At 42.9% G+C, this 27,876-nt stretch overlaps 1 protein-coding gene across 10 annotated transcripts in view; it reads left to right on the top strand.

The window, feature by feature from the left end:
• Positions 1–17,157, top strand: part of STX16 (syntaxin 16) — a 28,497-nt gene extending 11,340 nt beyond the window's left edge. For 4 of the 10 annotated variants that reach the window (XM_030914045.1, XM_030914044.1, XM_030914046.1 and 1 more), the window contains 8 exons: positions 4,926–5,043; positions 5,214–5,321; positions 5,715–5,855; positions 7,025–7,187; positions 8,243–8,334; positions 8,891–9,034; positions 10,933–11,013; positions 13,841–17,157. In XM_030914045.1, coding sequence (XP_030769905.1) covers positions 5,229–5,321; positions 5,715–5,855; positions 7,025–7,187; positions 8,243–8,334; positions 8,891–9,034; positions 10,933–11,013; positions 13,841–13,945 — 819 coding nt within the window. In that variant the 5' untranslated portion in view covers positions 4,926–5,043; positions 5,214–5,228 and the 3' untranslated portion in view covers positions 13,946–17,157. Of the gene's footprint in view, positions 1–4,925; positions 5,044–5,213; positions 5,322–5,714; positions 5,856–7,024; positions 7,188–8,242; positions 8,335–8,890; positions 9,035–10,192; positions 10,349–10,932; positions 11,014–13,840 lie in introns of those variants that run through there. The other 6 variants (XM_010365144.2, XM_010365143.2, XM_010365142.2 and 3 more) reach the window with 3 other exon arrangements.
• The last annotated feature ends 10,719 nt before the right edge of the window (positions 17,158–27,876 follow it).

The following is a 27,876-nucleotide window of genomic DNA, read 5'->3' as shown; positions in this document are numbered from 1 at the left end:
GAAAGATTGTTGTTGGGACCGGCGTGGGCCAGGTCAGTAGCAGTGCTCAGGACAGTGCTCACAGAAGGCAGAGAGGGACGGATTGCTCTCTTCCTTTTTCTCCCCGCCCAGAGTGTGTATGTTAGTTGAGAAAAAAGGAAAATCAGTGAAACTGACAACAGTATCAGGATGATGTGATTCTCAAGTGTTATCTCAATATTTTTTGTCTCATTTTATTTATTTTTGTTTATCTATTTTTTTGAGACAGAGTCTCACTCTGTCACCCAGGCTAGAGTGCAGTGGCGCAATCTCGGCTCACTGCAACCTCTGCCTCCCCGTTTTAAGTGATTCTTCTGCCTCAGCCTCCTGAGTAGCTGGGACTACAGGTGCGTGCCACCATGCCTGGCTATTTTCGGTTTTGTGGTTTTTTTTTTTTTTTTGTATTTTTTAGTAGAGACGGAGTTTTGCCATGTTGCCCAGGCTGGTCTCGAACTCCTGAACTCAAGTCATCCACCCGCCTCGGCCTCCCAAGTGCTAGGATTATAGGTGTGAGCCACTGCACCATCCTATACCATTTTAAAAGTGTTTATTTTGACCATTTATTAATTTCATAATCAGAAAAGATAAGCATTATTTTAAAATTATCACAGGTTTAGAAAAATGTAGTGCTGACATCACTTTTATCTACATGCTTATTCCCTTCTCCAACAACTCGGATTTCTTAAGCCTAATTGTCTATTAGCAAAGTGGTCTGACTTCATCATACAGGCGCCCAGAGTTTCATGTGGAAGCACGAGTTGCCAGTCTGTTGATTTTCAGTGTCCTTTCTGGACTTGTTAAGTGTTCATTGCCATAGACAGTCCAGAATTATCAGTATTGTTCTCATTACCAATGCGTTATGGCTAAGCTTAGTTGATTTTTTTAGATGGGGAAGAGGTGTAGCTGACTTTTCCAATCTCCACAGAGGCTTTGCTATTTCTGTAATCTTAGGCTACACTAAATCAGTCTTCAGGGAAAGGCGGGGTTTCAAGAGTAGGAGGGCTGTAGATCTGGAACAGCAAGATTTATAAGAGAGTGTGTGTATGTTCCTTCCATAGATGGACAACTTGTCCACACTGGCTGGTACTCTTTAAAGGGACAAATGTCAACGTCTAAAGTGGATCAAAGGCAAAAGATACCTTTGGTGAGATTAGCAGGAAAGCCATTGGGTGTGCTGTTTTGAACATCTGTTGGATTTTTTCTGCATGTCTCTCAGGAAGGATGGCTCTAGGTTAGGGTAGCAGACCCCAGTAGTTCTTGGAGAGAGGAACTACATATCAAAGAGACAAGAATTCTTAATTCTCTTAAGTACAATTTTTATTTAAAAAATATGGAAAGGTTTTTTTTACTTCAGAAGCACAAATTAATTAATTAATTAATTATTTTTTGAGACAGAGTCTCTGTCACCCAGGCTGCAGTGCATTGCCGCGATCTCGGCTCACTGCAACCTCTGCCTTCCGGGTTCAAGTGATTCTCCTGCCTCAGCTTCCTGAGTAGCTGGGATTACAGGTGCATGTCACCATGCCTGGCTAATTTTTGCATTTTCAATAGAGACAGGGTTTCACCATGCTGGCCAGGCTGGTCTCGAACTCCCAACCTCAGGTGATCTGCCTGCCTCTGCCTCCCAAAGTGCTGGGATTACCGGCGTGAGCCACCACGCCTGGCCGCACAAATTTATTTTTAAAAAAGCTTTAGTAACCAACATCATATATTTAGAGGGGCCACCATGTTGAAATTCAGCAGGGGTAAGTAAAGAGAATTAGAAATCTGGCCATTTTTTAAGATCTGTATGAAATAGGATGATAGCTTGAAAATTGATATATGTGCTAGATCTTCAACAAATAAGAAGACATGTTTTTAAATGGGAAGTAAGGTTTCTGAAATTAAAAGGGTGCTTATTTTGCACATAAAAATTTTTATGTCCATATTTGTTCCCATTTCAAATAGTTGACGCTTATCTTCAACAATTGTTTTCCCTTCCTAAAACATACTGTCTTGTTTTTTAATAGTACATACTGTGATACACATTATAAATCCATACTGATAAACGAAATGACACACTTCTTCTCAGTAGGGCGGTGTTTCTTTATCATAATGAACTATAGCTATAGACTGTGTGATAAAAGAGACAAATTATTCGCTATTTAAAGTTTTCACTCCCAAAGAATCAGCTGTTCTATCTTACTGGCAAAACCCTGATACAGTGTGTGGGAAAGCTAGTACCAGCTGAGCGGGCTGGCATCCGTGCCCTTCATGTAGGGATCTCTTAATTAGCAAGCTTCCTTAGGACCTTTAACAAAGAGTGTGTTCTCCCCACTTTTGATTTACATCTAATTTGGGGGGAACACATGCATAAAATCAAGTACTACTTCAAAGAGTTGTATTCACTTCAACTGACTTTTCATAATGTGGTTTATAATTTGTTGTTTTGGATAAAATGATGCTAATCCCAATGCAGGTAAATTTAGATAGATACCATCTCTCTGTCTTCTTTAGTGTAATGTGTATTTGTAAACAGTAAAAACAGTACAAAGTAAGATCATGAGTTTGAAAACTATAAAATCACTGTAAATAATTACTGTATTGAAATGGGTAATAATAAAATATAGTGGATTTGATAATAAACTGGTGTGGTAGAACCTAGGACCCATGAAGAGGTACTTTAGCAATTTTAGATTTTACTTTGTATAAACAGCTGGAATTCAAGTTCTGTTCCAGTCCAGCAGTACTGTAGACAGCACCTGATGTATGGCTGGCAGGTGCTAGGAGCTGGGCCTGGTTTGTCCCCCTGTTTTTTAGTCAGTGTGTCTTCCACAGAGTTGTGTACCTCTTGGTGACTTTGGAGCAGGAGTTGTTGAGGAATAAACAAGTCTTCCTCTGATTGCTTGACACTGGCCTCCTCTGTGCCTGCGCTGTAGAGGGTGAGGTCTGCACCTCTCTGTCCACGGATGGTCAGGAAGAGAGGGTGATCTTTACTGACACTTAACGTCACTCACTGGGGGCCTATCCTATAGTCCCTGGTGTAGCAGGTGGGAAATGAATCAAACTACTGTGTTTTGTTGTTTTAATCTGATGGCTTGTCTTGATTCATTTTCTTAGCAAATTGCAGTTATAGTTCATGGGCCTGTGGAGTGATTGGCACCTTTGAGGGTGGAAGGGGTTTCTGGAGTCAGCCGACCCAGGTTTCATTCAGTCACATAATAACTCTGTGACCTTGGGCAAGCGACTTTTCTGAGTTTCAATTTCCATATTTATAGGTTAGAATAATAGTTTCTAGCTCACCTAGTTTTTGTGAGGATTAAAATAATGTCAAGAATGTAAAATTCCTATTGGTGAACGCTTAAAACCAAACAACGTGGTGGTGGTGAAGAATTACCACTTCACGGCCTGGGAGCCCGAAACAGTGCGGGTTTGGATGACACACCATTTGTTTAAGAAATGACACTGGCCCTGCAGCATCCCTGCCGTGCTGGAGCACTGGTGGGCTTAATCACGGCTCCTGGATGCACTGGGATTAGTGAATGGGGCCTGGTCCGTCCAGCATGGTCATTGCCCAAGATGTGCTCCCTGAGTGGACACATGCCCCAGAGCACCCAGAAAGCCTGAAGCAGATGGTGGCAGAACCACCCCGGGGTGTGCAGGGAGGTTGATGGTGAAGATACCAATTTGCTTTTAAGAATTTTACTGTGAACTCTTTAGGATTTAGGGCCTATTACTTGAAGTGTTCTTTTAATCTTAAGTTTTTCTTTATATGACATTTCTCCCCCTTCATCTGTGGATTTTAAAATTTTGTCTTGTTCCTTTATTATTAGAAAAGCAAATAAGTATTTAATGAATGAAAAAATAAATTTAGATAAATGCAAGGAAGAGGGAAGAAAAACAGTATGAATTTTTCACCCAACTCTACAGTGTGATTTAGAAAATTTCCAAAGTATTATCTATAAAGGACTTTTATAGATTATTTTCCATTATACTTTGATCATCATTTGGATCTTTTGAAATTGGCATTTAAAAATTCTGAGCTCTGGAGGGCATCTCAAGAGCGTTTCAACCGATTCACTGCCTGCAGGCAAGAAAACAGCTTAACCATGCCAAACCCATGATTTCCCTCCCCGTTTTTTTCTTTTTCTTTTTCTTTTTTTTTTTCTTAAAGACAGTTTTGCTCTTGTTGCCCAGGCTGGAGTGCGATGGTACAATGGTACAATCATGGCTCACTGCAACCTTCACCTCCTGGGTTCAAGCAATTCTCCTGCTCGGCCTCCCAAGTAGCTGGGATTACAGGTGTAAGCCACCAGGCCCAGTTAATTTTTGTATTTTTAGTAGAGAATGGTTTTCACCATTTTGGCCAGGCTACTCTTAAACTGCTGACCTCAGGTGATCGCCTCGGCCTCCCAAAGTGCTGGGATTACAGGCGTGAGCCACCACATCCACACGATTTCCCTCCCATTCTTAAAAGCTTTCTATGGCAGTGTCTTATATAGTTAAAATAAACAAGAACCATCGATATCATTTCAAAATAAGGGGAAATGTTGCCTGTGGACATTTAACTGAAGAAAAGAAATGACAGTGTAAGATTGCATTGAGATCTTAAGGACTGCTTTTGCCAAATGGTAGATAATTTGCTAGCAGTTTTAGGCAGTTGTTTCACACATCTTAACACATGGTTAATGACTGTGTGACTGAGATAACTGGACCAGCCCTCTTTCCAAAATCAGCTAAGCGTATTTGAGTAAACCTTGCTACTATTGAGCATTTTGCAGTTGTTTCATTTAACAGAGTTTTGTTTTTTTTCCACTTGTAACTGATCACACGAATCATTGTGGTTCTTGCTGTTCTATCACAGTACTAGTACTAAGAGGTATTTATTTTAAGGAGCTATTGTTGACTTTTTCATTACATTTCTATAGCCAGATCAAGTCAAATTCACGTTCTCAAGTATGTCCAAGGAAATTAACAGCTGGTGCATGAAAAGATAGGAGAACAATCCAAATCCTAGCAGTTATCAAAAGCAAGTTTATAATACAGGCAAGTGCATTCACTCCTTTCTATATATTTTCAGGGAGCGACATTTAAGAGAGAGTAAACATTCACTCCTTTCTGTATCTTTTCAGGGAGCAACATTTAAGAGAGAGTAAGAGTATTTGTATTTAAATTGGATTGGAATAATTTTTTCCTGTCCCTTTACTTTCCTGTAGCTTGCTGATGACCGTATGGCACTTGTGTCAGGCATCAGCTTAGATCCAGAAGCAGCAATTGGTGTGAGAAAACGGTCACCTCCTAAATGGGTGGATGGAGTGGATGAAGTAAGTTGCATGTTAGTTTCATACCATCTTGTTTTTGTAAGTAATTATGACAACATATTTTAAGATATCTGTCACATAAACGAATTTGGCCACACTTGAATCCATATTTCTAGAAATACTTTAGGTTAAGTTGTCTGTGTGTGTGTTAATGATTTTAGCTTTAGTTTTAACACTGGTAGTAACTACCTGAATTATAGGAATAAATTGAAAACCATGCAACAAGGGAGAATGCTATGTGATTTTCTGGTAATTTGAATTAAAGCTGCTCACACATCAGCAAGCCAACAAGTTTGCTGAAGACCGAATTCTGTATGCTGAGTGTAGCTGATTGTCTCGGAGGCAGACCAGTAGCCTGCCTGGCATCAGTGGAGTTCTGTGACTTCATTTGCTTAGATTCAGTATGATGTTGGCCGGATTAAGCAGAAGATGAAAGAATTGGCCAGCCTTCATGACAAGCATTTAAACAGACCCACCCTGGATGACAGCAGTGAAGAGGAACATGCCATTGAGATAACTACCCAAGAGATCACTCAGGTGAGGAGTGCAAGTGAGTCCTGGGGAAACCAGTGAGCCTTCTCATGGCAATCTCAGAAACTAGAGTGTTACTCAGAATCAGTCTCCTGGAGTTCATTTCCTAACCCGAAGGTCTCAAAGGGACCTCAATAGGCCCTGAAGTCCTCCAACTGTCAGCGTAGGTACCTGTGAGGCCTTGGAGGTGTGGGGACTGTTTTTCAATTGTTGGCAGATACTGCTGTGGACTGATCAAGTAAATAGGAAATTTCAAACATTATCGAGTTCAATCTTTTGATTTTAAAATGTATAGCTAATACCATATACTAGTGGTAAGAAATTTTAATGCTAAAATATAGTCCTCATAATTGAAAAAACAACTTAGTATCCTAGAAAAAAATTTTATAAAATACTAAATTTGATTAATTTTAAAATAATAGGACTAGTGTTTAAACTTCAGTGTTTCCGTTTTTTACTTAAGTCTCCTGGGTGGTAATTATCAGAGGAGTATGGTGCTTTGAGAAAAGCCCTGGGGTGTTGGAATGTTCGAAACCTGACTCTTATCAGTTTACCAGTTACATGATTCTCATTTAATCCCTCTGACTCTAGTGTTCTCATCTGTAAAATGGGACTAATAATAATAGTACCATCCTCATAGGATGCTTGTTAGGGATTAAATGAGAGGAATGCAATAATAATACGATATATGATAATACAGGTTGAACATTCCTAATCTGAAAATCTGAAATCCAAAATGCTCCAAAATTTGAAACTTTTTTTGAGTTCCAGTATGACACTCAAAGGAAATGCTCATTGGAGCATTTTGGATTTTGAATTTTCAGATTGGGGTACTCAACTAGTAGGTATTCTGCAAATATTCCAAAATCTCCCAAAATTTGAAATCCTAAACATTGTCGATCCCAAGCATTTCAGATGACGGATACTCAGCCTGTCTAACGTGATATGTGAGCAGCTGGGCACATAGCAGGCCTTACACGGCAGGAGCTGAAATCTAGTGAAATCTTTCTGTGTGTATAAATTAAGCCGCAGATTCCTTGTATCTGTTCACCTTTCTCTAAACCAGCCTGAGTGAACAGAGCCTCTCACCTCTCCCTCTGGCTTGTGATGACGGCGGTGTTAGCAGAGGGGCTTCTCTCCCAGGCTTATCCTGAGCCTCGGGCTTGTTCTCTTAGCTCTTCCACAGGTGCCAGCGCGCCGTGCAGGCCCTGCCGAGCCGGGCCCGGGCCTGCTCCGAGCAGGAGGGGCGGCTGCTTGGGAACGTGGTGGCCTCGCTGGCGCAGGCCCTGCAGGAACTCTCCACCAGCTTCCGGCACGCACAGTCGGGCTACCTCAAACGTGAGTGCTGCCCGGGCCTAGTGAAGGGATTTTGAGTAAGAAAAGCACTTTATGTTTTCTTTTTTGCGACTAAGTTTTCATTTAGTCCAACACCTTTCATTGTTACCTTTTGAACACGTTCAGGCCTTATGCAATAAAGGGAAGCCTCCTCCTCATGTGAAACCCTGGCTTGGAATGAAGGCACAGCGTGGGGTACTGACCAAGGCTGGGGGAGGGCACCAAGATAGTTCAGCGTCTTAGCAAACAAAATTTGTTTTGTGTCAAGCTGCAAGAATTTGAAAATCAAGCATATTTTAAAAACCTGTTGTTTTCTAGATGTTGGGGTTTGGGAGAGCTGCTCTTCAATAGGTAAAAAGCAGTTGTTATTACCAAAAGCCACATATTTGCATAACAACCAAAGTGTTGGAGAGCACCTGAGAAACCCTCCCCAGGGCTCTTGAAACACTTCCTCTGCTGGCACCATGGGTTTCACCCAACAGACCTTTCCTTCCCAAATAGTGCAAAGCCAGATTTCAGCTCTCTTCTTATTCTTATCACCCTGTAAACTGGGTTTTTTTAAAAATTGCCATTGTAATCAATAAAGTCCCCACATACTCCAAAAAAAAAACTTCAGTTTGCCCTCCCTCTGACAACTGGCACATTTGTATTTTAATTTTATTACTTCCAGAATTTGATTAGGGCCATATGGAATTCTTATTAGAGATGCTTCTAGAGAGAAATACTGATTTTTTTTAATGTTTTGTAACAGCAGTTAAATATTTCTGTTTCACTTAGAAATTCTCAGATGGTTGTGTCATTTTTGTCTTGGCATCAAGTGAATTGTGCACATTTACACTGTGACTTTGTCTTGAATAATCCCAAATGCCTGCATATTATTGTATGTTTGTAATCCTTTACTCTCCCTCCACCCCCATTGGAGTTAGGCGTCTTTAAAGCGGCTAAGAATATCTCAATTTTGACTGTTGGAGTTTACTCTAGAATTCCCCCTTTTAATGGTAGAGCAATACCCAGGATGGTCTACATATTCAAGTAAAATGAATTCCTATCTGTGATAGGCATGAAGAATCGAGAGGAAAGATCCCAGCATTTTTTCGACACATCAGTACCACTAATGGATGATGGAGACGATCATACTCTTTACCATCGGGTATGTGAGTGGCTGCAAAGCTGATTGCTGTGTCTGTGCACCCCATTCTGCTGCTCTCTCCTCCTAGACCTCGAACTTCTGCACAGTGTCAATGGATTGGTACAATTGACTTGTATATTCATCAAGTTGTTTTTGCAGCAGGTGGAAGAACAGCCATACTGTTTCTTCCTTTCCAAAGGCCACAGAGAGACCTTGTATTCTGCTTTCCAGAGCCTTTGGGAAAGTGGTCAACACCCTGCCTTCTTAGGAAGAGCCCAGAGAAGTAGAGGGCTATCCCAGGGGTTTTGTTTATCTGCGCTTGCAGAGTTTACAGACGTGGGCTTCTGTCTTCCCTGCTATGGCTTCAGAGCTTTAGATCCTGCTGGCTTAGGGAGTTTGAGTCTTTCCTGTTAGGGAAAAATAAGTGCTTGCTTATTATTTATGTGCTTTGTAGAAATATTTTCAGAATTCATTTTCTTTATTGTCTTTATATTTAAATTATATCTAAACAAGTACACCATAGCTTTCCTGAGAGGGGAAAACAATCTATCCAACAAATTGTGCACTATTTTGCTAGGGTTTTACAGATGACCAGTTAGTTCTGGTGGAGCAGAACACACTGATGGTGGAAGAGCGGGAACGAGAGATTCGCCAGATTGTACAATCCATTTCTGACCTGAATGAAATATTCAGGGACTTAGGAGCAATGATTGTAGAACAGGTATGTGAGCTGGCCTTCCTCGTGAATAGGTTTTCCTGCCATACTATCTGTTTCTTCTTTTTCCTGTACTCCTTTCAGGGGAAAAAAATTGGAGCCAATTCCCCCAACATGTGTGTGTGCACCTGTCGTTTTATATGTTTATGAATATATACATAGCATCCCTAATCAGAAAATATGAAGTTCAGAATGCTCCAGAATTCGAAACTTTTTGAGTGTTGATATGATGCCACAAGTGGAAAATTCCTACACAAGACCTCATGTGACAGGTTGCAGTCAAAACTTCGTTTTATGCACAAAACTAGTAAAAATATTGTGGCCTAGTGCGGTGGCTCACACCTGTAATCCCAGCACTTTGGGAGGCTGAGGCAGGTGGATCACCTGAGGTCAGCAGTTTGAGACCAGCCCAGTCAACATTGTGAAACCCTGTCTCTGCTAAAAATACGAAAAAATTAGCTGGGCATGGTGGCAGGTGCCTGTAATCCCAGCTACTCGGGAGGCTGAGGCAGGACAATTGCTTGAACCTGGGAGGTGGAGGTTGCAGTGAGCCGAGATTGCACCATTGCACTCCAGCCTGGGCAATAAGAGTGAAACTGTCTCAAAATATATATACACACACACACACACACACACACACACACACACACATATATATATAGTATAAAATTACTTTCAAGCCATGTATATAAGGTATATGAAATATTAATGAATTTTGTGTTTAGACTTGGGTCCCATCCAGAATATCTCATTATGTGTATGCAAATATTCCAAAATCTAAAAAAAAATCCCCAATCCAAAATAATTCTGGTCTCAAGCGTTTCAGATAAGGGATACTCAGCCTGAAGATGTGTGTATTTACAAATTATATACATAGGCTATTGTCATTCCCTATAAGAATATTAATAAATCTTTTTTTGATAAAAAATAAATAGAAGTTCTAATATTCTCTTCCCATGCCTCGAGGGTACTCATGTGAGCACCCTACTGTAGAGACCGTGTTGACTCTGACCAAGCTCAGCAATGATTCTGATGATATAGAAGATTTCCCTTCTAATTTTGGCAGGTTATTGTGTAATGGCGATTGGAACCACTAGCTTTCAAGTAGAATTAAATTGTTGTTCACTGTTAAAATCTGATTAGGGAATTTTATTATCTTGCCAGCAGGGATTTGGGTCCTGATCCCCCTGAAACCAACTGCAGAATGGAGTGTTCAGGCTCTGGAAGATCCAGTTACATTAATTACTCCAGCGGTTCCCAGTGAACTGCTATCTCTTCTAATCCAGCATGTTTCCAATAAAAGCTCTGTTCTTCCTCATAGCCCAGTGTCCACTTCTTCTAATTTGTATTAAAAGATTAAACAATTAAACATCTTCCCCTTGAGTCCAAATTTTTAATTTTAGGTGGTAGACTGGAGTTTACCATTTTCTGCTCTGACCCATAGAGATATGTATCCACGTTTATAGACATGATAGTCAATTTGCAGGTCTACTCATAACATGGTCGAGCTTACCTGGTGTTCTCTGCTTGCTTGAATCCAAGTATGTAGACAGCAAAGGGGCACAGAGCTTCTGTGTCTGTCCACTGAACCGTGTATTTTTTAAGGCCCCAGCAAGTCTGAGTATGGCATATTCTATGGTAGCTGAAACTAATAAGGAAACCTCAGTCTGTCAGTACTTCTTTCTCGTGAACTAGACGTGATGGCAGTAACCAGCACTCTGCCATCAAGCTCCTGACACTGCTTGAGGGTGAACTCCAGAGCCCTCCGTGTGTACCTGCAGCACACAGGGAAAGAAAATAGCATCTTATGGATGCTGACGTCTGTCATTTGCATATCTTATTTTTGACGTTCAGTCTTCACAGTTGCCATTGTTGATTGTCTGTAACTGTTATTTATTACCCAGGGCACGGTCCTTGATAGAATTGACTATAACGTTGAACAGTCCTGTATCAAAACGGAACATGGCTTAAAACAGCTTCACAAGGTAATAACATGTCTTTCAAAAGTTGGGACTTGTAGGAACTATTTTCAAAGAATCAAGACTTGGTAAGAAGGTTCTCTTCCGCCATAACCATCTTCAGCATTCTTGTTTGTGTTGTTCACTCTCAATACAGTCGTGGAAAAAGGGATTCGCCATTGCATTTAAAGCCAGTTGTGGGGTCTGTTGCCGTTTTATTGTAGGTAATGATTCCAGGTGCATCTCACACTTAAATCCAAATTGCCAAGAACTCCTTTTTGTGACAGTACATTCTAAAGGAATTGGAGTTCTTCCTTTTAGAAAATAGTTCATTCTTTTTTGATGCTTCTCGTTTTAGGAAATCAGTTGGGCATTTGCTAAAATATGTGTTGAAAATCTGTCTGCTTGTTGCCGCTGACTTGGGCCTCTCTTGTTGTGACACATTTCAGATGAATTGCTCGTGGAGAATCATTCTGGAGAAGATAAAAATCTAATTTTCTCTTTAATTATCACAGCATATCTGTATATTACCTTGAGAAAAGAGAAGTTTGTTGAAGTGAGAGTAGAGTAGTAATTCTTTCATTATGTGCTAATAAGGCAGCTGTTCCAGGGATGTTTTTGTGTGTGTTTTTTTTTTTTTTTTTTTTTTTTTTTGAGAACGAGTCTCGCTCTGTCGCTCAGGCTGGAGTGCAGTGGCGCGATCTCGGCTCACTGCAAGCTCCGCCTCCCGGGTTCATGCCATTCTCCTGCCTCAGCCTCCCGAGTAGCTGGGACTACAGGCACCCGCCTCATCGCCCAGCTAGTTTTTTGTATTTTTAGTAGAGATGGAGTTTCACCATGTTAGCCAAGATGGTCTCGATCTCTTGACCTTATGGTCCGCCCACCTCAGCCTCCCAAAGTGCTGGGATTACTGGCGTGAGCCACCGTGCCCGGCCTCAGGGATGTTTTTTATGATATTCTTTCTTTTAAAAAAATAGATGGAAAGCATCTTAGGAATCTTATCAGTTATGAGAAACATGCATAAACTGCTGGAGACTCCCATATATAATTGGTTACATATTTTCTTTAAAAGGAATATAACAATACTTCACAAATTAAGTAATATCCGTTTCCTTGTATCTTTGGGACTCAGTGGAGTTTCTAGCCATATAATGAGTGTTTTGCCATTTCACTATTGGACTACGCTACCATTTTTCTAAAATCAGTCACTTCCTATACCAGAGATCACCCCGTCTAACAGCAGTATTGGGTTTACAAAAAGTCAGCCCTTTTACCAGTCTAACCAGAAGCCCTGAGCTGTCTTATCAGGGGCCTTGTTGCCACGTGTGGGTGGATATGAGACTCTAGCCTATGGTGGGGAAGAGAAGTCTGACCTCGTCTATGCAGGGGTTTTTTAAGCATTTAGATTAATTTGATTGTCAAGCCCTGTCTATTAAAAGTGAAAACTAACTTTAGTTTCTCACTCTGTAATACCCAGGTTCTGATGTGCTGCTGAATTATGCATTGGTTTTGAAGTTTCTTAAATAAAAACTAGTGAAATATGTTTTGTAATATAACACAGATAAAAGGAAAAGCTTTCTCTGCGGGAGTGAGCAAATCTAGTGGGAACTAAAAATTTTGTTTTAGATTCTACTTTATAAATCATTTTGAGAGGTTTTACAGTATATTATTTAGTACTGGCTTCCCTGGTGTTCTGGGTTACTTATTAGAAAAGTCAGCGTGCTCCATCTTCCCTCCAGCCACAAGGCTGTAGGCACGCGCGACTGGCCGCGTGCTCGGCAGTTGGCTAGTCTGAGGGTGATTGAGCGTCGGGAGCTGCTCCCCATGACCGGACTCTCCGGTCCTCTTCCCTGCGTGATGTTTCCTCCTGGTGGATGAGGGGCTCCTCCAGGTGGGCGGGCAGGCTCAGGGAACAAGCCCACCACAGGGGAGGGAGCAGGAGAGATTGCCATTCTCGCCAGGGCTGCCTTCCCACTGTCTCCTCCTCCCTCCTGTGCCATAGCAAGGTCTGGAAGACGCAGCGCATGCTCTCTCTGGACGTGCCTCCCGGCGCCCTCTGAACTCTGCTGTCCTCTGGCTCTCCTTTCTCAGTGCTGTGTGTCTTTCGCCAGCCAGGCAGGGCCCTTTGGCATTTCTCCACCGGGCATGGTGGAGTTCCCGCCCTCCTGCCGAGCTTCCAGGATGCGGTGTTCGGGTGAAGAGATGTGCAGGGTGAGGCCTGGTCCCCAGATGGAGTTTGAAGAGCTCCTTCGCTGTATTGTTAGCGGCACTGGGAGGATGCGCCTCAGAGGGATCTTTATGCATATGACATCCATGGGGCACACGTGTGTTTTTATTTCAAACGATGAGTTCTTGTTTCCAAATTCAGGGGAGGTTGAAATGGGGCCTCTTTGGGGCATCTGTTGCCTACCTGCCAGGTACGGTCCTCCAGCCCGTTGTTTCCTTCCGCGGTGAAGGAACTGTGCCTTCGCTTCAAGAACACGGAGCAGGAACAGGCGGCCCTTGCTGCAGGGGCGCTTGCCACGACCTGTAAGAGGAGAGGCAGGGAGAAGCACGCCCAGCTGTACCTGGAAGCATGAGCTTTCACTTCCCTGTCAGCCTTTGTCTTCGTAGTAGGTTTCCAACAAGTCCATTTCCACGTCCAGGGTAAATAAGCAGCTCCAGGATCATGGGGCTCTTCCACTCCTGGTGATTGAATTCCCTGGGATTGATGGAGGGATTACAATCATGTAGCCTGTAGCAGAGACCTCAGTCACTGTGCAGAGAGATCTGGAAGCCTCATTCTGGAAACAAGTGGGACCTGATCTGGGATTTTGGGGAAAATGACGGCCTTTTTTCCCTCCTCTTTTTGTAGGCAGAACAGTATCAAAAGAAGAATCGGAAGATGCTTGTGATTTTAATATTATTTGTCATCATCATTGTACTCATTGTTGTCCTCGTTGGCGTGAAGTCTCGATAAGTGGCATTGGGTTTTCGTGTGTGCCGCACGTGTGGATCTCCCGGGTGTGAGGGGCTTGGCCTGCGCCCCGCCAGCTGCCCACAGAGGTGCAGCCTCGAGGAATCCGAGGGCGTCCGGGCAGCGAACCTTACCATCCACGGACTCCTCCTCCCCTAGTCCTGCTCAGGCGGTCCGGGGAATGGGTTTTTGTTTTTCCTTCATTGTTGAGAATTTAAGGACCTTTGGTACTGCTGCACAATAGAGATTGAGTTCTGTGATCAGTTATAATATATATTTTTTTTTAGAAAGAGAAAATGAGCTGAGAGTTTACAGGCACTGCAGAAGCTGTTCAGTATTATATGTGTATATGCTATTTTTTTAGCAGCCATGTCTGAGCAGAATGTTAAAATAATTTTTGGAAAAATTTTCTTTAAACCATCTGGTTTTTAAGAAATTTGTTACCAAAAATTGATGAGTAGAGGCAAAGATGTCTCTTCATCTTTCTCTATATATTTTCCAGTTGAAAACAAACTAAGAAGTCCTTTAAGAATTTATAATCCGTTCCCCATTAACTTAATTTAGCTTTTCCATCACTGTTAATGATCAGAGTAACAAAGTGTGAAAAATAAGAAACCATCATTGATGTTAATTAACACATTTAGATAGGCCAGTTGAAACAGCTTCATAAGTTTAAATTAATTGTAAATGGAATATTCCTCATTTAAAATGTTTGCACTGCATTTTCTACTGTAAACCAAAAGGGGTTACTAAGCAAAACCACCTACATTTAAGTTAGTGATTTAAATGAATCTCACATTAAAAGAAAGCTTGACAGTGTTATGAAAGCCACCAGACTCGGCTAGTGTGTCCCCGTGGGTATCCCCAGCCATCCTTGCTCAATCCATGGCTTATATACTAACTACATAATGCCCTGTGCAAACCAGACTCTGTTTAATGAACTGTGAATTTACACAGAGGCCATTTTAAATGGGTCACCCCATTTAGGATTAGTGGATCTCAGATTATTAACCAAACATCACTCCATTTCAAAGTAAAATATTCCACCAGCGATTTGATTTATCGGCTGTTCCATTGCCGCTGAGCAATGCCCAGGAAGCAGGCACATTGCCAAGGACTGGGCGCATCTTATCTAGGAAGCTCCTCGTTTGTGTGAGCGTGGGTTAGATCGCCAAAGTAGGACTTTGTCGTTTACCTACCTATTATCAATATGGTGCTTGAATATATTCCTGTAACTGTAGAACAGTGTGGAAAGTGATGGTAACTTTGAAGGTGTTAATGTTTTATTGGCCTTGTTTTAATTGACACCAGTAGAGTTTTAATGGCTTTTCCATTGTTTTTGCTTCTCTTAAAAAGTTTAAGAAGAATATGACCTCATTAAATGTGTTTTATTTGGACCAGTCACATAAAATGTCTCTCTGGAATTGACTTTGAAGTTGTTTACAGAAATTTAAACTCAATTCCAGAGACTGAAGTTGTCCAAACAGTTCATGGGCTTAACATCCAAACCCCTGCCCAGCCTTCCCTTTCCAAGTTGGTGCCACCTCCAGGTAGCCACTGGTTTTCTTATTACTGATGTGGCTGTGGAATGGTAAGGACCTAGAGGGACCCTGGCATTTCAGGAAGCAGACCTGGTATTCCATGACAAGCATTGTTTAGGAAAGAGGGCTGGAGAAAAAGAAGCCAGCGCCTCATCAGTCGGCCCTGCAAAGTCACTGCAGGTGTCCTTTCATCCCGGCTGATTTTAACCCATGGTTGAGACGTTCCAAATTAGATCTGCTGCTCTTAGGAGTGGGGCTGTCCAAATTAGGGAACCTGCCTCAAAAACAGCCCACAGTGGCAACACCGGATTCCTGTTCAAGCTTTTTAAAGTGCTGAGTCTCACAAACCCGTGAAGGAAAATGACCCTTTAAGAGAGGATCATCATTTATTTATATTTATTTTCACCAAATAGGGGGATGAGGGTTGGTTTTTGTCCCCTCAACCCATTTGGGTAAAATAATGGATCTGATTAGAAATTGTTTTAAGGAGGGGCTGGGCGCGGTGGCTCACGCCTGTAATCCCAGCCTTTGGGAGACCAAGGCAGGCGGATCATGAGGTCAGGAGTTCAAGACCAGCCTAGCCAACATGGTGAAACCCCATTTCTACTAAAAATACAAAAATTAGCTGGGCGTGGTGGGACACGCCTGTAATCCCAGCTATGCGGGAGGCTGAGGCAGGAGAATCGCTTGAAGCGGGAGGCAGAGGTTGTGGTGAGCCGAGATCATACCACTGCACTCCAGCCTGGGTGACAGAGTGAGACTCCGTCTAAAAAAAAAAAAAAAAAATTATTTTAAGGATCCCGTCTGGGTGGGAGAGCTGCCCCTCTCCACCTGAAGCCAGGGCACTGGTGCTATAACTGGTTTCCCCAGGTGGGAGAGAGACAGACCCAGCCTGCAGCTGGCCCCGGGCCTGTGTGCTGACTTCTTGGGATCCACTGTATTTCTCTGTTGAGCCTATACTTGGGGAGAGATCAGTAGCATTTGAGGAAAAGAATCATGGTACCCCAGGGTTGCTTTCCCTTTACTGGCTGACAGCCGTTGTCTGTGAGCACCTCCTGCTTTTCCACACTCTGTTGGGCCATGGAGGTAATGATCACCCAGGCCAGTCTCCTCTGCCTGGGATGCACCCTCTGAGAGGAGGCCTAGCAGGGCAGGCTCCCTTTGGGCATTGCTGGACGCATCCTCTGGACACATGCCTCCTTTAAAGTGTCCAGGGGTAGCTCAGGTTGAGTGGAGGTAGAAGGAGAAACAGACATGTTTACCATCCATTTTCCAAAGCTCCTGATCTTTCCCAAGATTGTAACTGAAAACTGCTGTCTCTTGTTTTGTTGGTTTTTGGGGGTGTGGTGCTGGCTGAGCCATGCTTGTGAAGTGGTGTGTGTCTCTGATTTAACGGATTCACTGCTTTCTCTGCTAATTGAGAGAGCGTTATTTACATTATTTATTTGTTTTGACACAAGTGCTTTCAGTGTTTTATCCTAGCTAATAGCTTCTTAAAGGTAATAAAACCCTTCCAACCTAATTGGTCAGATAAGACTTTTTTTCTTGTATGCTTAAATAAAGCAATTAGTGAAGCGCTTCTATCCAAAATGACTTTTTTGTCCTTTTTTAAAACCAATTTACTGTTACTGGAAACTTTTTGTACAATAAAGCAATCATGCAGATTAAAGAACATCCTGTAATCCTAGTATTAATTTAACAATGGGTTCATGGTTTCTTCCAATGCATTTGTGTTAGGAGAGGGCCTCGCCAGTTTTGTGATCCTCTGGGCCCCTGACTCTGTTTTGTGCCTGAGGCCTTTGCCTCAGTGTCTGAAAGTTGATCTATCTAATGGATGCTTTCAAAGGGACAATCTATTTGCTATCCAATATACAAAAAGAACAACTGCCTAAAAGGCAGATCATTATTTTTCTTATGAAAATATATGCTCTATATACATACCAAGAAGCATTTGGAAATCTTCAAATAAAACTGTGATGTGCCTTATTGAGAAGCAGTTCTTACACACAGGCTCTAGGAGACTTAACTTTCTAAATGACATTGTTTCCTACTCTGTTACACCAAAAACTTCAGAGACAGTGTCTGCCAGTTGAACTCAAAGCCAAGACTATGTTTCCCCTTGATTGTGCCTGTCCTGGGGTCCTCCAAGGAGGACCTTTGTCCTGAAACTTGACTTTGATGCATATGTTTTGCTGCTGGGAGATGTGGACCTGAGTGATGGTAGGGGTATGTGGTTTCATCACCAGAACTTATGCATACAAAAAATAGCAGCTGTCATGCCAGGTCTCCTTGGCGCACTTGGCGTTTGGTTTTGAGGTGCTGCGGTGACTCAACAGCAGTTCCCTTCAGAGCCTGTTGACAAACCACACAAAAGAAACAACCTCCTCTTGCGCTCTCACCTTGTTTTTTGTTTAGAAATTACATTTCCCCAACTCGCATGTTGGCCACTGGCTCTGTCCAAGAATCAAATCCACTCTCAAAGGAGAGACATTTGCCATAGGGTTCAAGAATATTCTGAGCGGCAATGATATTTAATAACATTAAAGAAATCCTCCATCCCGAAGAGGACCACATAAAGGTACAACACCCATGTAATTGGTGACCTCTTGGGTTACGTTCTCAGCTAAGTCTTTGGTGGCCCAGTCTTGAACCAGCGCTACAAGAGTATGCAGACACAATCCGAAGAAGCATTGCTGTCAGTGGAGAGCTGCAAGATGCCACCAATGACTTGGAGGCATGACTTGCCAGGAGGCCTGGAAGTGAGGGACCATTGGGGTGCCCCTTTGAATGCTCACTTTGACAGCAGATAAACAGGCTAAGTATAGATTTCCTCTGTGAAATTTAGCGACCATCCTATAAGAAGTGTGATCCTGATCCAATGTTTGAGCAATCTAGAATCCTTCCCGGTCTGTCTGCCATAGTTCTGTAGCCACAACAAAATTTACCTAGCCTATTTTCCTAGCACCATTTCTATCTAAATCTAATAGGATAGCATGTCATTCTATGTGCGGCCTTAATTTTGATCATCGGCATCCCTTACTCTAGTTAAGCCATATGGGACCATGTGGAGAGATCTTTTCACAGAAGGGATATCCCTAGTTGGGTGTAGGGAAGACAGCTCATCACAAAGACTTCCTGCTTCTCTGTGGTTCTAATTCATCAATTGGTTATGGTAAGTTTCCATTCTAAGATTTAGGTAGGCAGACATGGTTCATCCAGCATGAGCTACATTTCAGAACTTAGCACTGTACATGCACATGAATGCATGCCTAGAATTGTATATCTTGGTGTATATTAGCTCTCAAAAACTAATTTTCTTGGCCGGGCGCAGAGGCTCACACCTATAATCCCAGTGCTTTGGGAGGCCAAGGCAGGTGGATCGCTTGAGGTCAAGAGCTCAAGACCAGCCTGGCCAACATAGTGAAATCCTGTCTCTACTAAAATACAAAACTAAGCTGGGTGTGGTGGCAGGCGCCTGTAAACCCAGCTACCAGGGAGGCTGAGGCAGGAGAACTGCTTGACCCCAGAAGGCAGAGGTTGCGGTGAGCTGAGATTGTGCCACTGCACTCCAGCCTGGGCAACAGAGCGAGACTCCATCTTTAAAAAAAAAAGAAAAAAGCAGGGCACAGGGGCTCATGATTGTAATCCCAGCACTTTGGGAGGCTGAGGCGGGTGGATCATGACGTCAGGAGATTGAGACCATCCTGGCTAACACGGTGAAACCCCATCTCTACTAAAAATACAAAAAATTAGCCGGGCATGGTGGTGGGCACCTGTAGTCCCAGTTACTTGGCAGGCTGAGACAGGAGAATGAGGTGAACCCGGGAGGCGGAGCTTGCAGTGAGCCGAGATCTCGCCACTGCACTCCAGCCTGGGCGACAGAGTGAGACTCCATCTCAAAAACAGAAAGCAAACAAAAAACCTAATTTTCTTGGCCACCCAGATTCCACTTCTAACATTGTTGCCTGATGGTTTTGTTTAATTCTGTTTTGAAAACAACCTCCTCCCAAGTGAGGGGTATTAGAAGGAACTAATGAGAGCTCTGGGTGCAAGCAGAGACTTTTAGCACGTGTGAAAGTGCTTCTGATTTAGGACTCAGAGTTAGATGGTGGGTGTCAACTGCGTGTCTTGTCCCCAGCTCCATGCCACCCTCGGACAGACGTCATGGTACCAGTCTATGGCCAGGCTTTCTTACTACACAAGGGACATTCTATGGAGTCAAATGGCAGAGATTTGTGTACAATTATCTGGTCAATTGAGGCAAAAGAAAATAATCATTTGTCCAATTGTCCAAATTAGCTCTCTGGACTGTCCTGAATGCTCAGGGTAACTGTGTGGTTCTCCACTTCAGTTCCGTAATCTGGCTAAGATGGACCATTTAAATGAGGCTCCATTCAACACAATGCACATTTAAATGAGGCTCAGTGACAAGAGACCACTGGGCTTAGCATTTTCTGTTTGTCAACTACAATTCTATAATTGCTTTTAGCTAATCATCCAAATGATTACATGTAGTGGAGGCAGAAGATCCTCGTATGCATCATTTGGTCTCTTTCTCAGAGGAAGTGCTGAGGGATTAAAGTGTGTGTGTGTGTGTGTGTGTGTGTGTGTGTGTGTGTGTGTGTGTGTAACTTGGTGTTCTGACCCAGGACACCATAATAGACCTCCATTTTCGTCAACTGTGGGGGAATGAGAACAACTCCCCCCATCCCAACATCCCCCTTTTCCAGAGGGGGAAACTGAGACCCAGGATTCCCTCTTGCCAAGGCCACAGGACTAGAACTAGAATCATCAGCTTTCTGATTTCCAGACCAGGACTATTTCTGCTTATGCCATTTTAATTTTTCATTTCTTTCCATAAAATTAAATGACCTTCTTCAAGAAAGATTTAATGGTCAAGATGCGATTTGGTAAAAAGCTTCCTCAAGGATTTTTTTCTTATTACAAAGATGAGACCGGCTAAGGCTGAGAGAGATTTGCAAACACTGGTATGTCATTATCCTCAGCTCAGTTTTTTGTGTAATTGGTGTGAAGAGATTGCTGCTGATGAATCAGCCTGCTGCTCAACGGAAAATAATGATTCTTTTGTGACGTGACTCGGTGTATGTACGTGTATGTTTGTGGTTGTTTATGAAAGGTATGTGTATGTACATAAAACGCTTATCAAGATGGATAATGTCATGTTAAAGTTGTAAATAATAAAAAATAGTCCTGAGCAAAACTGATTTTACAATTGCCTGAGAATGCAGCACCTCATTTCAACACTATGCAATGGCTAGAAATTGATTTTTTTTTTTTTAAATCCAATTAAGCCTCAAGGTTGGTTATCCATTTAAAAGGTCGGATGAGTTAAACAATGACAGTACCTTCACTTCGTGCTAATAAATGTACACAGAACTTCAGCACTTACATCGTGTGCCTCACGGAGGCATACATTTTGTATCTGCACAACACTGAGCTACCAAAGTCCCAGCAGTGGTACAGATACACCAGCAGGCCCTGGACCCCAACAGGGGCAGTCCCTGAGCTGACCACCGACCCTATCACCTCTTCCACTTAGATCCCCGAAGCACCCCTCACCCAAGAGTGCTGAGTCCTTCCATCTACCTGGCCCCCTTTTCTGTGGTCCCAAGAGCACTGGGAGACGAAAAGTTGCCTCTCATTCAAAAGGGGGGGAAAAAGATGTATTCACTACTTGGTTTCGTGTGCTGCCGAGTTTATAATGTAACGAATAAATCGTGTTTTAAAAACAGTACTTTATAGTGTGTATTTACTGTGTATTCCTAGTGCGTCAAGAAAAAGACTTCGGCCGGGCATGGTGGCTCACGTCTGCAATCCCAGCACTTTGGGAGGCCGAGATGGGCAGATCACCTGAGGTCAGGAGTTCGAGACCAGTCTGCCCAACGTGATGAAACCCCGTCTCTACTAAAAATACACGCCTGGCTGATTTTTGTATTTTCAGTAGAGATGGGGTTTCACCCTGTTGGTCAGGCTGATTTCGAACTCCTGACCTCAGGTGACCCGCCTGCCTTGGCCTCCCAAAGTGCTGGGATTATAGGCATGAGCTACCATGCCCAGTCAATTCTTTTTACTTTTTAAAAGATGTATATTCAGATACTACAGATAGATGTATAATAAACACAGGGTGTTTCTGGAAAAAAAGGTGACTCAGGTTTTGAAGATTGAATCATTTTCAATGCTCTAGAGAAACATACTGTTTAAAAGGATCCTGTAAGTGAAGGTTTTCCTAAAGAAAATATTCCATCAAAAAAAACATTTAGCCCCTAATTTTGCTTTTCTATAAGTCTCCATTTTCTTATATTGAGTTTGCTTAAAGGAACGTGGAACCACATTTGGTCTGTTAATTATTTCTCTTTTCCTTCTCACAGCCTCCCTGTCCAAAGGCTCCAGGTCTTCAACATGCCCTTGAAAACTTTTGCAACTACAAACATAATTTTGCTGGTGTTCAGAAGTAAATAGAGTTTAGTTCCTGAGACATGAAGGTTATTGCTGTCTTACATTGTGTCCTTCCTGGGAGGATAATTTAGGCTGCTAGATTGGCAAGGGACCTGAGAGAGCAGCTAGTTCAGCCCACTCATTTTTTTTTTTTTTTTTTTGAAATGGATTCTTGCTCTGTCGCCCAGGCTGGAGTGAAATGGCGTGATCTCAGCTCACTGCAACCTCCGTCCCCCAGGTTCAAGCGATTCTCTTGCCTCAACCTCTGGAGTACCTGGGACTACAGGCATGTGCCACCATGCCTGGCTTTTTGTATTTGTAGTAGAGACAGGGTTTCTCCGTGTTGGTCAGGCTGGTTTTGAACTCCTGACCTCAGGTGATCTGCCCACCTCAGCCTCCCAAAGTGCTGGGATTACAGGCGTGAGCCACCGTGCGTGGCCCCAGCCCCCCTCATCTTATCGAGAGGTCCTAAAAACTGATGCTAGAAGAGATGTTTTTTGTTGTTAATAAATGATTCTGCTGGTACGTTTTTATTAACACATTCTCTCATCCCACTGACACCAGGAAGTAAAGACACAGTACATGCAATGAGGCTACCAAATGTGCTTTTCAAGCAAAGTGCAAAAGATGGCATGTAGTATGCTACCTTTCAAGATCCATGAATAATCTTTTTTTTTTTTTTTTCCAGAGAGAATCAGGAAAGATAAAAGCTAATAAAAATGGTTACCTGTGGGGGTGAAAAAGGTTACCTGTGGGGGTAAAAATACTACCTATGAAGGATGACTGAGAAAAGGGGGGAAGGGCAGGGATGGGGAGACTCTTTTGAACATTTCCTTTTTACAGGTGTGATTTGAATGATACAAAATGTTATACGTAGTCAAAAAAGAAAATGTAGAAAAAAGGAAAATGGTGAACCCTTCTGTGAAGTACAGGTTTATGAAACTAAATGTACATCAAATCAGTAAGCTGCACAAAAATCAAGTAAATGTGGAATATATCGCTGGGATATACTCTTAGGAACAAAAAGTTAAAACATCTTGAACTCTGTGTTGTGAGTTTGTTGTCGGGAGCAGAGGCTATTGGTGAGTGTTGTGGGAAACAGAGAGTGAGAAATCCCAGGAGGGACTGGGAACCAGGGTTCTCACTGTGGCAGAGGGAGATGCAATTATGGAAGACGGGCAGGTGAGGAAAAGCCCTGTCATGTGGATTTGAATGGGAGGAATCAGTATCAACTCATGATGTTAAAGAAAACCTGATCTTTCCACATCCAAGAGGACCAGGAGCACTGATGCCCAAGTGGCAGGAAGCATGCCCAGCACAAGGGCTTGGTCTCTAACTCTGAAGCTCTTGGCTCTAACCAACCTTTCCCCTCACTGAATGGAGCCAGGGTTTCTTGGAGGAATGACTGACTCTGGATTTGGGTCAAGGAAAGAACAAAGTGAGCCTGTGATCATCTTTTTTTTTCTTTTTTTTGAGACGGAGTCTCACCGGTCGCCCAGGCTGGAGTGCAGTGGCACCATCTTGGCTCACTGCAAGCTCCGCCTTCCAGGTTCCCGCCATTCTCCTGCCTCAGCCTCAGGAGTAGCTGGGACTACAGGCGCCCGCCACCACGCCCTGCTAATGTTTTGTATTTTTAGTAGAGACGGGGTTTCATTAGCCAGGATGGTCTCGATCTCCTGACCTCGTGATCCACCCGCCTCGGCCTCCCAAAGTGCTGGGATCACAGGTGTGAGCCACTGCGCCTGGCCTGTGAGCATCTTACTGTTCCAGAAAGGACAAAGCCCTTGAAAACGGATAAGAACACATCAGAAAGGAGCCTGCCTGATGCAGCTCTCATTGGCCTAAGTGGGTCCCCACTTGGGAGCAGTGAGATGCACACACGTATGGGCTGTGGCAGGGCTGGCTTCATGGGTGTGCAGCCACCATGGCCACATGGGCCCTGTGCCTGGTTTAGTGCTCAGCTGTTGCCATCTTGAAATTGTTTTTTGAAAGAGAGGCTCTGCATTTTCGTTTTGCACTGGACTCCACAAATCACGCTGCCAGCCCTGGGGAGAGGGGGAAGGTCTTTGCTGAAGAACGCCAGGTAATAAGTGTAGAAGGGAGGATAGAGCTGGAAAGTCACTCAACCAATACTTGATTCAGGCAGAAATCATCACTGGATACTAAAGACATTCAGGAAAAGGTGGTTGGGACCCAGAAAGTTCTTAATCTCAAAGTGTCACTCCATGGATTATAAAGAGGAAATTATTTTAATTCAATTAATTATAAAAGGGGGAAATACACTTTTACCATGAAGAGATCTGGCAGACCCCACTTGCCCAATGATGGGGGACACTTAGATTATGTGCCTCCTGATGAGGTTCGATGGGAACCATAACCTGTATTTTTGCCAAAAACGTTCAACCCAAATCTAATGAAACAAACGAACCCAGATGGTGAGAGCTTCTGTAGGACATACCAGTGCATGAAAGAACGGTAAGGACTGTTCTGGATTAAAGGAGGCCAGAGAGTCTTTGCAACCAAACGCAATGACTTATTTGGATTCTGGATTTAAAAAGAAAAAGCCATGAAGGACAAGGGGACAATTGAAGTTTCATTGCAAACTGTATAGTGGATAATAGTATTGTTTTAATGTTAAATTCCATGGGTATCATCAGCACATGATCATGATTATGTGGGCTCGTGTCCTTGTTCTTTTTTTTCTTTTTTCCTGAGACAGAGTCTTGCTCTTGTTGCCCAGACTGGATTGCAATGGCGCAATCTCGGCTCACTGCAAACTGCGCCTCCCAGGTTTGAGCGATTCTCTTGTCTCAGCCTCCCGAGTAGCTGGGATTACAGGCGCTTGCCACCATACCTGGCTGATTTTTGTATTTTTAGCAGAGACAGGTTTTCGCCATGTTGGCCGGGCTGGTCTTGAACTCCTGACCTCAGGAGATCTGCCCGTCTTGGCCTCCCAAAGTGCTAGGATTACAGGCATGGGCCACCGCACCCAGCTGGTGTCCTTGTTCTTAAGACATACGCAGTGAGGTAGGGGTGTATACAACTTAAATGGTACAGGGAAAAATATGTGCACATACATACATATACATATACACATATACATACATATACATAAACACACATACACATATATGCATGTTTGTATATATACGGGCATACCTCACTTTATTGTGGTGGTCCAGAACTGAACCCAGAATATCTCCAAGGTGTACCTGTATGTATCTGTGTGCATGTGTGTGTGTGTGTGTGTGTGTGTTTGTATATTTGTGTGTGTGTGTATATATATCTGTATATATATATATATATGAATCTAGGTGAAGGGTATACAAGTGTTCATTATACTAGTTTTTCATCTTTCCCAAAAGTTAATCAACTTTTCAAAAAAGTTTCTAGAGAAATGTGTTTTCATGGCAACAAGTTCTTTTTCCTCCCTTCAGGGAACATTTAGTGCAAATCTAGGTGGCGTGTCTGGTGCCAGTTGCAAAAGGGAACGGAGGCCCTCCCTGCTGTGCAGGCACTCAGGTTGTGGTGAGGGACAGCACAAACATCCACAACGCAGGGCAGTATTTGAGGCGGTCGTGTGGCTGTCACAGTTTTCACTGGTTGTGGGCTCACTTCTCAGCCAGCTGCTCCAGGACCATGTGGTGGAGGGAGGTCCTTGGAGCTGAACCTGCTTCTGCTTTGTCTGGGCTCATGAGCAGGTCATTCTGAAGCAGGAAGGAGCCCTTTCTTGATTTCACTTTAGGCCTGCCTGAGGCACTTCCACTGGTTTCCAGTTACTTGCAAGGTCAAGTACAACCTGCAAGGTCAGTGTATATTTTATGCACACTTTATGTCTGGCTACACGAGCTTTTCCTTTTTTTTCTTTCTTTTTTTTTTTTTTTTTTTTTTTTTGAGACAGAGCGTCTGTAGTGCAGATTGGAGTGCAGTGGCACGATCGCGGCTAACTGCAACCTCCGCTTCCCAGGTTCAAGTGATTCTCGTGCCTCAGCCTCCCGAGTAGCTGGGATTACAGGCAGCACCACCATGTCCAGCTAATTTTTGTATTTTTAGTAGAGATGGGGTTTCACCATGTTGGCCAGGCTGGTCTCAAACTCCTGGCCTCAAGTGATCCACCTGCCTCAGCCTCCCAAAATGTTGGGATTACAGGCCTGAGTCACGGGGCCTGGTTCCACATGAGCTTTTGACAGTGCCAGAATGAACAATGTCCTTTACTACTTCAGGCCTTTGCATGAACAATTTCTTGGTCGGGGATCAGACTGCCTGACAGACTTTAACCCATCCCTCAAGACCCAACTCAAAAGTCTCATTGTAGTCCAAGGGGCCTTCCCTAACTCAGTCTTCTCCCAGTGACTGGATCTCTGGATTTTACTGTTCTATTTGCTCCCCCTTCCTCTTCCTGGCCACACACACATATGCACACACACACACACACACACACACACACACACACACACATGCTACTGCATCCCCAAAGCCTGACGGGTCCTGGAGCTTTTCAGAACTGATGTTCAACAAATGTACGTCAAATGAATGAATGAATGAAAGCACCAGAAAACATCAAGCAGATGCACCAAGGAAATGAGTGTTTCTTTGAAGTATCGGATGTAATGGAATCTGAGAGCCTCGTGGGGATCAGCTGAGTCTAAGCAGGCATTAGGTTTTATACGGGTGAAGCCTGACATGAAATTAACATATAAATGCACATTTCAAACACCTAGAGCCATCTTACATGATAGGATTTCAGAAATGTGTCCTAGGATGTGAACTGGACCAAAAAACATCCTAATAAGTTCTAGGAACTTTATCCTGATTTGTTCCAGAAGTTTTTAATCTTTTCTTCAACTTTTGAGCAAAGTCTGAACATCCAATTGAATGTGGAATAGCTTTCAAGTCATCAAAAACATAAATTGATTTTTGGGTTGCATTAAAGATCTGGTAATTTGTTTTAAACTTTCAGTTTTTAAGGAAAATTAAATAGAGGTGAATTTTTCATTGACAGTGAAATATATACTAAGCCATGGATTAATACCTTCATCAAAATTTATCTAAACAAAGTGCTGCCTGTCTTATTTATGTTAAAGTCTGTAAAGTCAGCAGTGAAAAGGGGAAAGTACTTTCCTGGAATGTATTTGTATCTGTCCACAAGCTGCATCTTGAGGAAATTGGCAGGCATTTGAAGTGGAATAATTCCTTAGCGTTCTGTTTAGTTTGGATTTCTTCAATACAGGCGTGGCTTAAAACCAGAATCACCAATATTTGCTTTTAACAAGCATCTAATGTTTTCTCTTGCTTTGTGTACAAAATGTTGGTTGAACTGAATCATTTTGTTCATCCTTTCTGGGGGCTGTCAGGGTTATTCAGTCTATTCTTAAATATGAAAGAATTCTAAAAGAAAAACATCTCTAAAATGACCTCTCCACCAACAGTTTATCTCATTTCCAACTCCTTGTACACAAACCTGCTGGATCTGGCTTTCTGAAATGCTTCTTGGATCCCTCTTCAGTTTGTAAAATTCTATAGAGTGAACCAGGCTCCCCAGTCGATCTCCTCACCCACTCTTCTATTTTCCAGGAACCTTCTGTTCTAACCACACAGGTTTCAGAGCCTGCTGGACATATTCTGCGTCTGTGTTTCCTCCCAGGATTTCTCCCACGTGGAATGCCTTCTTTCTCAACCTCTTTGCCTGTGGAAGTCCTATTACATCTGTCAGGGCATGGCCTTAGTCTCTCACCCTCTAGGAAGATCCTCCAGCTGTCTCAGTCCTCTGGAGTGCTGTGTGCCTGTCTGCAACATATTTGCAAACAGAAAAAAGAGTGAGAGATCTTTATACACACTCTTAGTACCCTTTACCAACGTGTGAAAACATTCAGCTGCTGTAAAATCTTTTGAAGAAAATAAGATCCAATTAGCGTTGACTTTTATGTCAGGAAAGCT

Source organism: Rhinopithecus roxellana, chromosome 13 (genome assembly GCF_007565055.1).
Source record: "Rhinopithecus roxellana isolate Shanxi Qingling chromosome 13, ASM756505v1, whole genome shotgun sequence".
NCBI classification, from domain to species: Eukaryota; Metazoa; Chordata; class Mammalia; order Primates; family Cercopithecidae; genus Rhinopithecus; species Rhinopithecus roxellana.
Note: the sequence above shows the minus strand (reverse complement) of the source record. Positions and strands in the feature narration are given on the sequence as shown.